The sequence below is a fragment of the Typha angustifolia genome, chromosome 12 (assembly GCF_048772165.1).
Source record: "Typha angustifolia cultivar Huaian chromosome 12, ASM4877216v1, whole genome shotgun sequence".
Classification (NCBI taxonomy): Eukaryota; Viridiplantae; Streptophyta; class Magnoliopsida; order Poales; family Typhaceae; genus Typha; species Typha angustifolia.
In genome coordinates, this window is record NC_133250.1 from 1,673,516 (window position 1) to 1,687,904 (window position 14,389).

At 37.5% G+C, this 14,389-nt stretch overlaps 1 protein-coding gene and 1 long non-coding RNA gene across 2 annotated transcripts; one reads left to right on the forward strand and one right to left on the reverse strand.

Annotated features, from left to right (window-relative positions):
- Positions 1-60: 60 nt before the first annotated feature.
- LOC140771786 (uncharacterized) lies at positions 61-8,902 on the reverse strand. Its single transcript, XR_012106218.1, has 3 exons — positions 8,836-8,902; positions 7,730-7,821; positions 61-186 (listed from the first exon to the last, which is right to left on the reverse strand). It is a non-coding gene; the product is annotated as an uncharacterized lncRNA (long non-coding RNA).
- A 3,158-nt stretch (positions 8,903-12,060) lies between these two features.
- Positions 12,061-13,674, forward strand: LOC140772264 (NAC domain-containing protein 35-like). The gene is made up of 3 exons (XM_073114247.1): positions 12,061-12,323; positions 12,429-12,697; positions 12,817-13,674. The coding sequence occupies exons 1-3, from the start codon at positions 12,125-12,127 to the stop codon at positions 13,174-13,176; spliced, it is 828 nt and encodes a 275-aa protein (XP_072970348.1). The 5' UTR covers positions 12,061-12,124; the 3' UTR covers positions 13,177-13,674.
- The last annotated feature ends 715 nt before the right edge of the window (positions 13,675-14,389 follow it).

Below are 14,389 nucleotides of genomic sequence, written 5' to 3' on the forward strand. Positions count from 1 at the left end.
ACTTTATTTAATTTAAACTAATTGCAATGAAAATAAAATAATGTCATTATTACTGTGTCTCTAAACGAAATTAAATTAACAATTAATCGAAAATATAAGACCAAAAGAACTAAAAGGTAAATAAGAAGGTCCTAAGTGGAGGTAAGGTTCCGATGCATCTTGTCCAATCGCTACGTTGACCATTACCTGAAATAATAAATGAGAGAAAAAGAAATCTATGAGCCAACAATTATAACTCAGTGAGTGGAATCCACTCAAAAACTAAATAATTCTAAAATTTATAGTGTTAATTAAAACCCAAGTTCAACAATATAAATGAAAATAACCAACAGGCATGCTCTTAAAATAGTGACAATTATAATAGTAAAGAGTCATAATTTGTAACCTTACTCAGTTTTAATATATTAACATCTTTCCAATGTTTATAACATTATTTGTCTCAATGGGTTTAGACCCTATAGATCTACATCAACTAGAAGTCATCTCGAGATGACGCTCGCAACTTTTCATCGTAGCTAATCCGGTTATGGTCATTAGATGATGTCACTATGTGATCAACATACCCTGTCTTTTCCACTAACTGTTGAGAGAGGTTAGAGTCACCTCAAGAAGTTTATGATTCATCCTAGGACTATTCTCTAACCCCGCTAGTGTCACCTAAGAAAATCACCGCAGTGATCTAATATAAAACTTTTCTCCTGGACTTCCAGATAGATTTGAGTCACCATGGAAAGTCACAAACGATCTATACCGGGACTATTATCTAAGTCATACTAATACTAATTTTATTTTTCTTTTTACTAAAAATTTATAATTTGCACAAGGTATGGCAATGCATTGAGTATAATGATTAAATGTATATATAAAATATAATAAATAAATTTGCACATAAAAATAAAATAAATAAATTTGCACACAACAATTTACATGGTCTCACAAGGTACGGAATATAATATAAATAAATAAGTAAGTGAATCCTGTCACGATCCGAAATAGGAATTATGACCGGTCCATACACCTCAATATGCTTGAGATATATGAAGTCTTATTAATACTTCCTAAGTGTACGATGACAAAAATAAATAAACGAAGAAGATATGCTTTATTAAATTTAAAACTAATTGCAATTATTATAAAACAATGTCATTAAAATGAGTCTCTAAATGAAATAAATTTAATTTCTAATTTAAAGCATAAAATTCAAAAGAGCGAAAAAGGTGGATCCTAAGTGGAGGTGGAGTCCGGGTACATCTCGCTCAGTCGCCACGCTGACTATTACCTGAGATAAATAAATAAATAAGGGTGAAACAGGTCGGATTAACTCCGACCCGACCCACTATCTGACTCGACTCGGATCGGATTCGGATAAAAAATTTCTACCTTATTCGACGGATTCAGATACTGTCACGACCCAAAATAGGAATCATGACCGGCCATGCATCTCAATATGCTTGAGATGCACGAAGCCTTAGTAATACTCTCTACGTGTACGATGACAGAATGAATAAATAAAATGAGAATGTACTTTATTAAATTTTATAACTAATTACAATAAAAATAAAACAATGTTAATGTTTTTGAGTCTCTAAACTAAATAAATAAAACTTCTAATCTAAAGCATATAATCTAAAAGAGCAGAAAGGTAAATAGGTGAATCCTAAGTGGAGGTGGAGTCCGGGTACATCTCGCTCAGTCGCCCCGCTGACTATTACCTGAAATAAATAAACAAATACAAAAACAAACAATAGAACCCATGAGCCAACAACTATAGCTCAGTGAGTGGAATCCACTCGAAAACCAAATAAATTTTAAATCATATTAATATTGAATAAATTAAACTAAAAGCAACAATATCCATAACAATATGCAATAGGCATGCTCTCTAAATAATAACAATGATAACAATAGAGAGATGTCATAACTTGTAACCTTGCACGTTTTCAACATATTAACATCTTTTGATATTTATACTGTCATGTGTCTCAATGGGTCTAAACCCTGTGGATCCACATCAACTAGAAGTCATTTCAAGATGACGCTCGGGACTTTTCTTCATAGCTGATCCGGTTAGGGTCATCAAAGGGTATCACCCTGTGATCAACACACTCTGTCTTTTCCTCTAACCGTTGAGAGAAGTTAGAGTTACCTAGGAAATTTTCTCATTCATCCTAGGACTGTTCCCTAACTCCACCAAAGTCACCTAAGAAAGTCACCGCAGTGATCTAATTTAGGACTTGAGTCACCACGAAAAATCACAAACGATTTATACCGGGACTGTTCTCTAAGTCGTACCAATAATAGTCTCATTTTTCTTTTCACAAATTTCAATATTTGCACGAAGTATGGTGATACACTAAATATAATAATTAAATGCACACAAAAAATAAAACAATTAAATTTTCGCACGTATGAATGAAATAAATGGATTTGCGCACAGAAATTGCAACAATTTAATTTTTACACATAAGGATGAAATAAATAAATTACACACAGAAAGTTTACATAGTTTGACAAAAATACGAAATACAATAAAATAAACATGTGAGTGAACCCACTCACCTGAGTCTAGGCAAGACTACCGAAATCTCAAATCTCTAGCTCACGTACTAAAAATCACCACTGGGGAGGAGTATGGTGGTCCCAATTTCCTCCGGCGATCCGAACCCACAACGTGACTCCGACGGTGAGTAAAAGATAAGAAAACAAAGAGGAGAAGAAGAAGAGAGAGAAGGGGAGGGGGCTGAGATAGTTAAAACAGAGAGAGAGGAGATTAGGGTTTTTAATTTATAGATTAGGGATAAAAAAAAATCCTAATCTACTCCAATTCGGATTAGGCGCGATTCTGCCCTGCGCCTCGTCGCGTGCCGGAGAGGGAGAGGGGAGGGGAGGGGCTGCACATGCAAAGCACGTGCACCCTCCTCTCTCAACCCCAATTTTTTTTTTTGATTCTGACAGATACGGATAGAATCTTTGAAAAAAATTTGGATACGGATTCGGATACGGGTCGGATATATTTTTCGAATTCGAATACGGATATCGAATATCCGTTTACCCGCATATTTTTTTAAATGATTTACAGTTTTTAGTTTACTTATTTAAATAGTAAATATTAACATTGTTAATAATAATACTTTATATATTATTTATAGAGATTAATTTCTCTAATTTTATAACATTGACATACAAAAAAATTATTTGTTGTAAAACTCTTAATAATTTTGTGTTAATTATAACTAAATAAAATATTATAATTATTTTAAATTCCTCTCCCTCTCTCTGTCGTCCTCACGAGTGGAGGAGAACTCACCACCGATGGCCGACGCGGAAGCCGACGTCGATCGGAGCCACGAGGGCATCCTAGAAGACATCATCGACACCGGGCTTGGAGCACGAAGCTTCCGGTGACGATGCGGTTGCGACCCGAAGCCGCCGACCGGCGAGAGTTGTCGGCGAAGCCGAAATCTCCAATTTAGGTATTTTCGATTTACCTTTTCAAATTTAAATTAAACTAGAGGGATGAGAAAGGGCTCACCAGGGAGGAGTGTGGTGGTCCCAAATTCCTCCGGCGATCCGATTCCACAGCGACGACTCCGACGGTGAGAAAAGAAAGAAAACGAAGGAGAAGAAGGCTAGGAGGGTTGAGGAGAGAGAGAGGATTAGGGTTTAATTTATAGATTAAAAATGATCAAATCTAATCCGATTCGGATTAGATGAAATCCCCCTTTTTCTGCGCCTCGTCACATGCCGGAGAGGGAGAGGGGAGGGGCTGCACGTGCACCCTTCTCTCTCAACCCTCAAATAAATTTTTTTTTCCTCTGGTTCTGACATCGGGTCCCTTGGACTCGAATCCAGCCCGACCTGAATCCAACACTTAAGGGATGAAGGCAAGACTCGGGTTGCCTAAGTTTGGCTCCTTCATCCCGAAGGGACCAACGAGAAAGAAAGAGAGAGGCGTCGACAGTCTCTATGCCAGCAATCCACAGGCCGTGCCTGCGTCTTCCTTGTGCCCTCGACGACTTGAAAGAAGAGAGGGAGATTGGCAATGGCTATCGGCAGTGAGAGGCCTTCTATCCATGGCCGACGACGACTAGAGCCACGAGTGCTCCAAAGGTGAACATTTACGACACGAGGCCACTGGCTGACGTGATTAGCCGACGAAGCTGCGATCCTCTAAATTAGGTATTTTTATTTTAACCTATTGAACCTAAATTAAATTTAAGGGATAGGAGAGAGCTTACTAAGGAGTTACGTGGTGGTCTCCGATTGCTTCGACAGCACTCCAGCAGTCTAATTCTACGGCGACAACTCCGACGGTAAGGAAGGAAGAAGAAGAAGATAGAGAAGAAAGAAAGGGGGGCTAAGGTAAATCCAATAGAGAGAGCTTTGAAGTTTGATTTATAGAGAAGAATTCAAATCCAAAACAAATTGGATTTCGGCCAAAAAATTCACGATAGCTTCGTCGCGTGCCGATGAGAGAGAGAGAGAGAGAAGGGTGCGCACGTGTAGCGCACGTGCACTCCAAGAGAGTTTTCTTTTTGTCTTTTGTTCTTACACACCTCACTCCAATAATTGCCGCAATGTCGCATATTTACTAATTTGTCCCTTTTGACTTATGTTCATTGTCTTATTTTTATCTTTTCATCTCGACCTCCAATTTATGTGAAACCAAAACGATTAGAATAATAACTTCCGATTATATCACTATCTTAAATTTTTATAATTTTCTTATGTCTAGATTGGTTCAAATCTGTTTCATAATATTAGTATTAAAGCCAACATTCCTCAGCCGATTGTTAGCACGAGATGAAAGAAGATGAACAAGGAAAGAACAACCATAGAGGATCAGGAACTCATCTCTGTTCCTACGGGTGTGTCCCTGGTGCCGCCACCACCACTGTCAGTTTCCGGTGACAAGCCACCAGCGTGGGTGAAGACATTGATAGAGTCTATAGACTCATCGAGAGAATCATCGAAAGAATGCTCCAAAAGTATCGAGAAGGCTTTTCAAGCCTTGACAGTAGCTATCCGGGCTCATTACCACCCATCTACGTGACCAGTGCCGCCAGCCACATTAAAACCAGCCCCCCGCTACAAGGCAACCAAGCCTTAAGGGAGGGAACCAACTGGGCAAAACCGTGTTGCAACAAAACTATGGCTCATAACCACGGGTCCGGCATTCCCACGACCACGGTCGACTTCCTCAAGCCAATTACCATCTAATGGTGGCCACCACAGCGACCAGAGACCGTAACCCGACAGTCACGATCGCGAGGAATTTTCCCAAGCTAAGCCATATCAAAATGCTTCGCCGAGTGTCTCTGCCGCCGAGGCTCCATGGCAATGGGATTGTGGCCACCAATCACAACTGCCAGGAGCCGAGGGACCTGTCAGCAATGTGCCATGGCTACCACTACTGCAACCCGAGCCGAGCTTAGTTTTCATCTTCCACTACCGCTTGGCGTCACGAATACCATCGAATGCCAACTACCACTAGCTAGAGACCTTGCCCAGCCACCATCGACATCCATGCAACCCACAGCAGCGCCCCGCCCCTAAGATGAAAAATAATTTCAACACTAGGGTTAGGTTTTTGGCTATTGAGTGGGAGAGATGAAGTGCATGTATCTCTATATCTTGTGAATTTTTGAATCGACCAACTCTTGCAAACTAGTTGGGAACCCATGAGCATGACTTAGAGCCTGAGAACTACTGGTGGAACAAACCGATGGATGCATGTCAGCTAATTAAGTCGTATCTGCATGCAGACCCGTGGGTCTATGAGCACGATGCAAACCGAAATATCTAGCTCGCGTACTAGACACCTTGAGGACCCGAAAGCGTGATGGATTGTTATGATACGACCACGGGAGTCAAGTCAAATCAAGTGAGTTAATTAGCTTTATCTCATTATTTTGAATTTTAAATAAATCGGATAAATGACATGTGGATCTATCCGCTAGAATTTCTACTTCTATAAATAAAAGTAGTCACGTATTGATAATAATCGTGGAATGAGAATTAAGTTAAGTTATTTGTTTATTATCTCGTTTTTATCTTTTACTATAGCTATTAGATTGTCCTTATTTTTTTAGAAATAGACCATAACGATAGAATCATTTTAAGCTTTAAACCCTAGCCACTATCTTTCTCCACGAGCCACCCTACTCTACGGTCGTCCACTACCACTCTTAGTCATTCGCCACACTATGACAATCACTGCAATATCGAATATTTATTGATATGTCCTTTTCTGACCTATTTTTCACTATTTTGTTTTTGTTTTTTCATTTCGATCTTTGATTTATGTGAAATCAAAACTATTAGAACCCAACTTCCAAGACTACTACCACCTAAATTTTTATAATTTTTTACATTCAGATCAGTCCAAATTTGGTTCCTAGCAATGTGGAACTTCTCAATCTCAATAATTGTTATGTTTCTCATTTTGGATTTGTGCACGTGAATTTACATCAACTAGAAATCACTTCAAGATAGTGCTCGGAGTTTTTCCTCATAGTTGATCCGATGAGGGTGACTTGAAGTTGTTACCTGGTTATAAGTGCACTTTGTTTTTTTTTCTTTCTAAATAATTGTTGATAAAGATTAAGTTTGGCTCGAAGAGATTTTGGTCTACCCTAGGACTATCCTCCAACGCTGCCAGAGTTATTTAAATAAATCATAGATTGATTAGAAATAGGTTTGTTCCCTATTTCACGAAGTATAATACTGCATGCGGTATAATACTGCACGGAGATAATATAATAAAATCATTTTACGAAATACAAAACATAAAATGTGAGTGAATCAACTCATCTTTAGTCCATTTTAAATTTCTCAAATCAATAATCTAGTTATGAGTACAAATCTTCACAAACGGACAGTTTTACTCGCTCCAACAATGCCTTGACAACCAGATCCAATGACAACAACCTCGATGAGGAAGGAGGAAAGAGAAGAAGAAGAAGAAGAAGAAGAAGAAGAAGAAGAAGAAGAAGGAGAGTCAAGTTGGAGTGGGGAGAAAAGGATTTGCTAGGGCTTTTATAGGGGAGGGTTAGAAACAGAAGCACAATTCCTCCCCACCGAGTTCGTCGAGGAAATCGCACTCAAAACTTTTCCAAGAGGGAAAAGGAAGAAGCACTGTAGCGCACGTACCTTGCACATGCACCTCATTATTTATTTATTTATTTTGGATATTACAACATCCCTAGTTGTCATTGCTCTTATCACTGGAAATTTACATTTATGCCATTGTTATTTGTTGAAAGATAGAAGCATATTGAGAAGAATAGATTTCAAAGAAAACAAAAAAGATCCTTAACAATTGATGACAGGTTTGTTGAAACAGATTCTTATCAGCTAGCATGAAATAGCCAAATCTTGGATCCAACACCAATATAAGTACTTTTAAAGAGTGAATAACTTCTTCCATATAGTGAATTATCAGTGTTAAACAAAACTAAGCAGTGAAGACAACCAAATCAGGAAAATACTTTCTGACTAACCAAAGAGAGAGGAAAAGAATTGGACATTCAAATAAAAACTGAATGAAAACAATAATCTAATGTGATTGTTCAGGATTCTATAGATTGTTTGCTATAGACTACTGTCACTAATCATATATTATTGCATGAAAGATAATTAAATAAATTGAAAATAACTATGTGACAGACAATACTGTAACACTGTGTGTCAATATACGCATCATATTAACCAGGCTATATATATCTACCTCTTGAGAGTTGAGGGATAGGATAAGCAGCAGTACCACAGTGGCATTCATATTCTTGCTATTCTCTTTCCTTGAATTCCATGCTATACACCCTTCTGGCCACAAGCAAAAATAGACATAAGAAGCAGACAAGAGAAACGATAAGAATAATAATTGACATTTCAACCTTTCGGTTCTAGACAACATCGTGAGTCTTGACAGATAATAGGACCTCACTCTCAGGCAAGTCAGATATATCTGAACAGACAGTTAATAATATCTGTGAATCCTGCAGAAAGCTTATAACAAATCATGTTCTTCTGTAAGGTTTTCATTTATCACTGAAGACAAACTGATTTCAGCCTTTCGCATAAATCACGTCAGAATACAGTCGTCCTAATGTGCTTCATAGTTGATTGTTTCAATCAATTCTCTACGATGATGCTGGCTTAGGTAACTCCAAATGTATATGCATAAAACAAGTGATATTAAATGCATATGCTATCAAAGAAGGGTGTAACTAAAAGTAGATTAAACTTATATTAATGTTTGCATTCACATTATAACTTGACCTATTTCATGCTGGAATTTCACGTAAGCTAAAGAAATTAACCAGCAAATGATTACCAAAATAAAATAATCAATTATCCCAATTATACTTTGATATCTATGCTTAGGTAGAACCCATCCGCATTAATGTCTGAGATACTTTTATCTACCTGTCATACCTTTTGCCACAGGCAAGTAAATTGAGTACATGGAATTTACTCAACTACAGGACTGTGACTATTTCACATGTTCTACAGCCCAGGGACAACAAAAGAATTGCAATTGTGTAAATGCACTGATAAAACCTTAGAACAAGCTCCCAATGTCAAGTTAGTGTATTAAATAAAATAAGTTATCAGTTCATTACTTATTAAAGTAAACTCAGATCAATATTTCGCTCTCAAATTTAAAAACTGAAAAATCTAAGCTTGTCTTTAAAGAGCTTGCATGTTTAAGTAATCAGTTGCTACATATGTTCAGAATTTCAACAATCAGTTTCCTTTTTCTCCTCCTGCTGTGGACTCAAATATCTCTAGGAAATTGTTAGAGCATATGATCAACTTCCACAAAAATATTACTTGAAAAGATAGAAGAGAGGACTCTGACATCCATGTTCCATCTGATGAAGCAACAACCTGTGGATCAAATATTTAGTATAGTGATTGGAGTCTTTTAGTCACCAACAAGCTGATCTGAGTACTAATTCTATGTGGATCATTGCTTAAAGGGCTTATAAATCAAATTCTGGACTACCTTTACCTGCAGTTCAGAGTCTCCCTACATTGATCTATCATTGTGTATGCAATTCCACTTCTCAACTGTAACATGCCAACATGTGGGATAGAGTGATCCAATCAATACCAACTTAATATACCAAGGATTTAGGGTTTCGAATTAGACAGATATTATATGGTATACAGAACTCATGCAGAAGTCAACGAGAGACCAAAATGAAACTATTGTACATGGCCTAAGAAAATTAAGAGAAAATTTTACCTACTTAAATTTTCAGCAGTAAATAGGCCATAAATCTGAGCAGAAAGGAAAATGTAAGGAGCAACAAAGACTGTCAGAAAGAGGAACAGAGAGAGAGGAATCTAATAAGAGAAAGGAATCTAGTCAATCTACCACTCCATGAGAGGATGAAAAAGCTTGCACTTAAAACAATATGTGGTAACTTATACTTATTGCAAACAAACGCATATGCATGATTATTACTAAACCCACAATCTCCAACAGCAGTACATCCTCATCACCTTCGACACTACTACTCATGTGCACCAAGACTTGCACTTGTAGGCACATTTGGTTCAGTTGGTAATCACTGACAAGGTAAATGGTGGCTCTCCATCCTCCACCTTATCAATTGCAGCTTAGCATAAATTTAATACTATAAAGACGAGATTGAACATGAATTGATCCGCGTCATCACTCATAGTTTTAAGCAGATAAATTTCAGAAACAATCAATACGAAATTATTCCTTCCTATTCGAGCTAATCTCACTACAGTAAGCCACAGACAAGCACATCAATTTCTGCATCTAAGTCATAAAAACAAACATCTTCCGTGCACTCCCACAAATCAGTCAATTCCAATCAAGAATCATTAAATTGTTATTTACCATAGTTGATACATTGCCTAAGAAGCAATTAAAGACATTGGCATCAATCTTTTCGATAGACTTGATCAAAAGAAACTAAATATTTTCTTGTACGAAGGAGACGCACCAATTGGAAAACTTTTCTAGCCCAAGTAATTATACAATAAGCTTTTCACCTCGTGAGAGATCTAACTATCTAAGTAAGCCAAGAACGAGGGCGACAAGCAACCAATAGCCCTTCGAAGTTCAAACCCAGAAGGACTCCAAGTTCAAAGGCCACTCCAAACTCCAAAGGAAGCAAGCCCATGGGCCCACTCGCCAGACACTGACGGTCAACGGTAAATAGGTCCAACAAATTCTGGTCACAGTCAAGGGTCAACTTTCGTGGGTCCCCCAAAATTATTGGACCACCGCAGTCTGGTTAATCTGGTCTTACCCCCTCTAGGAGGGAATACTATTTACAGAGAAAAATCTTTTAATGACAATATTGCCCTCATAAGATTTAAAATAATTTAGAGGTTTTTATGTAATTGTAACTTAAAACTTTCAAAATATTGTAATTATCACTACATTTATTAAACTATTATAACTGCTACTAAAATCTTTTGGCTCTTTAAGAAGTGTCATTATAATTAATTTTTTAACAAAATATTCCTAACATATTATTATTAAAATTAATAAAGACACATAAAATAATAGAAATACCCTTATTTTTTAAGTTTAGAGAATATAAATATTTCGTTGTACTATGGTATTAGATAGTTTTTAAATTATTTTTAATAATTTTTGTAAATAAAAGATAATCATTTTTAGATATAAGTTATATTTTAATCATAATTAATCAAACTTAACTAAGGGAATGCCATTAATTGTTGAAAGACCATAATGATTTTAGTGGCAATATATAACTTTTTTTTTTTTTTAATTAAGATCTATGACCATGCCTAATGGTACAACTCTTCTGGTTTCTTTGTTTCTTTCATTGTACTGCCCTTAGAATAGTGTGGTCCACAAAAACCTTAATGACTTGGGAACTCCGATTGGGCCTCAGGCTTGTGCGAGAAGAAGGTGTCTATCGGCTCGATGTTGAAGTAGACTCCCTTGAACTAGTCAGGATATTCCGGAAAGAAACTAGCTGCTCGTGGAGGATCAGGTCGTTGATAGATGAGTGCTGGGCCATCCTTGGCCACCTTGAGAGGTGTAAAATCTCTCATATGAGGAGAGAGGGAGACATGATTGCTGATTGGGCAGCAAATCAGGGTAAGACGTCGTCCAGGTAGGTTGTGCTGAGGTCGGGTGTAGAGCTCCCTACGGAGCTCTGTGGGCTATTGGGTTCTGACCAACCCGAATAAGCTGATTAACTTGTAGCTGTTTGCAGCTTCTTTTATATCAAAAAAAAAAAAAACCTTAGTAAAATTGATATATATATATATATATTTCATTTGGCCAAATCAAAGTCTTTCACACAGACAAGGACCATTGGGAAAATTTAGCAGATATCCAGGCCGTATGTGTCAAAAAGAATAAATGTGGAGGTGATTGCTAGGTACTAAGATATGCAATATCTTAATCTTCATTTTAAGCTTTGATAGGAGTAGAGTAGTTCTCTAATTACAAGCTTCTTAGTGAAATAGTCTTTGAAAGCTAATTACTATTTTAAAAAATGGCCTTACAATTGAAAGAAAATAAAAAGAAATTGATTGAAAATACCTCGATGTTTTGCTTTTAGTATTATTCTCACTCTATCTTATCAGTATTTATTATTTGACCACTATATTATAAAAACGAAGTATATTCCATAGATTTTCAAAAATAAAAAATTAGATACCTATGATATTCCTCATCAAAAATATATTGAGTAACGCCTGTTTGGACTTGGAAAAAAAAAATTAAAGTTGAGATAGTTATGATAATTAAACTTAAAAAGCAAGATTAAAGTAAAACGCAGAGTGTATTTGATCCATTTTTCAAATTTTCAAATAAAAGAAGAAAAGAAATTAAAGACATGGCTAAAATTTAGGACAAGGTTTGCATCAAAAGAAGGAAATGGGAGAGCGAATCACAGCTCTAAGAGGGACCATCCCAAGTTGTCCTTAGCTTGAAAGGTATCTTTCATAGTTTCCATCTTTAACCTCATCCATGCAACTTGATCTTTCTCCTGGTAGGTGTCAACTAAAAGTCTACAAGCCATACTATCTTTCTCTATCACTCTGTGTATGTCTTCTTGCCTCCTCTACTATAATTCTAGTAGTTGCACCAGTCCTTATGTCCATGGAGATTGAAGCAGCCGTGAGAGAAAGAGATGCGCATGAGCACGACGTCGTCATGCCCGGTTTCCGTTTCCACCCCACCGAGGAGGAGCTCGTGGCGTTCTACCTCCGTCGTAAAGTTCAAGGCAAGAGCTTCAACGTCGAGCTCATCACCGTCGTCGACCTCTATCGCTATGAGCCTTGGGAGCTTCCTGGTCTCTCACACTTACTCTATCCCCCTTATGTATTATTATTCTAAAAGCTTAAGCTAACAGAGAACGATACATAGTTTTTACGACCTATTCTTTTATGTTTTACAGCAATGGCGGTGATAGGGGAGAAAGAATGGTTCTTTTATGTTCCTAGGGATCGAAAATACCGAAATGGCGATCGACCTAACCGAGTGACTGCTTCGGGATACTGGAAGGCGACCGGGGCCAGCCGCATGATCCGGTCGGAAAATTCACAGCCCATCGGAGTAAAGAAGACGCTTGTTTTTTACACCGGCAAGGCTCCTAAAGGCGTCAGGACTAGTTGGATCATGAACGAGTACAGGTTACCTCCTAGTGAGACAGATCAGTATCAGAAGGTAAGTTTTGGAACATCTAGTTAGTATTGCGTATGTTATGGTAGTAGCTCATAATTCTTTGATCTCTTTTTAGCTAAAATATTATGAAAATGAACTAATTAAGATTCATATTTTGGCAGGTTGAGCTCTCGATTTGTCGAGTATATAAGCGAGGAAAGATCGAAGACCATCGTCGTCACGCTCTCTCTTCTAATCAATCTCCTTCAAGAGAGACTGTATCCGATAACAAGAAGAAGAAGATCCATGAAAGATCCTCCATTAATGGAACCTTTGCAGAAGAGTCCTCCTCATCACCAGAGTTGGAGGTGGTCAAAGATCAAGTGGTGCAGTTAACTACTCCTTCCAAAGCATTAGCCTCACTTGAACAAAATTCACTCGAACTCAATGACATAGTAGGCGACAAGGAAACCTACTTGAATCTACCAAGTTCTTTAACATCAATCATGGATAAGATCTGGGAATGGAATCCACTGCACTAGGGCAAATGTTGTTGTCATTTAAGTTCAGATAGATATATAGATGAGGGTTCTTTTGCCTTCTTGATTCCTTTGTGTTTGAGAGGGGGAGAGTTAAGAGGTATGGATATTTTGGATTCTCTCTTGTTTGATGGATTTTAGTTTCAGACATCCAATAATAATGTCAGAAGACTTGCAGGGGAAAGTGCCTGGGAATAACAACTACTGCAAGCAGGTAGTGAGTACTATTAGTAATAACTATGTGGTTGGCTATTTCTGCAGTGAAAGATATGATAAGACTTAGAAATCTCATCACCATAATGTTAAAAAGATAAACTTGCAAGGTGTATAAGTGTGAAAGTTTCCAAAACCTATTGACTCCTTTTGTAGAAGCTAAAAGTAAAATTGTTGGCTAAACCTGGTCTGAATTATAGATATATTTTACCTCCTTATGGCCTCAAGCAAAATTTAAAGTGTTTTTGCTAGCTAACTTTCATTTGGGTGTTCAATGGGACTTTGCCCTATTGATCAATGCATTTGGTATCTCTCTGCAGGTTTTGATATTCTAAGAATTAGAATTAGGCTGGCCTTAGACTACTGGATTTGGTGGTCTTATCTTATGGGGCCTGGGCTCACTTCGGATTTAGGTGGATCTGAATAGATAGGGATGTTTCTTTTAGCCTAATTGTGGCTATTGGTATTTGGATGATATGGAATGTCCAAAATTGGCTCTATTTCAAAAGTGAGAGATGCACAGCTCTCACTAGAGCTTAGGAGTACTATGAGATGAGAACTAGTTAGTGCTCACTCTAGGGGTGAGGTATGACTTGCTATTGCCAACTGGGAGAAAGCTTGATCCCAGTAATCAAACTGTTAGAGTTGGACTAGTAGCGAGAGCCCACTTAGGTACTCTGAGGTTTGCTAGTGTGCAACCCATAAAATGCAACTCCCTGCTCAAAGCTAAGACGTGACTGCAATGGATAATGGATAGACAACTTTCAGGCTTATGAATGTCATGCATTATCAGAAAAGCATCTATCATGCATTTATTCTGTCAATTATCTACTTTGATATCGTGCTGGTTTCTGATAGGATCTCCAAACTTATCTCATAGAATTAAGCACTCTCTATCTCTCTCTCTCTCCAGTGCATAAGTAAAAATCAAGCTAAAGTAAATGATCATCGATGCGGTCAATCTGTTTGAAGATATTCCTCAGTGCATCAAAAACATCATTAT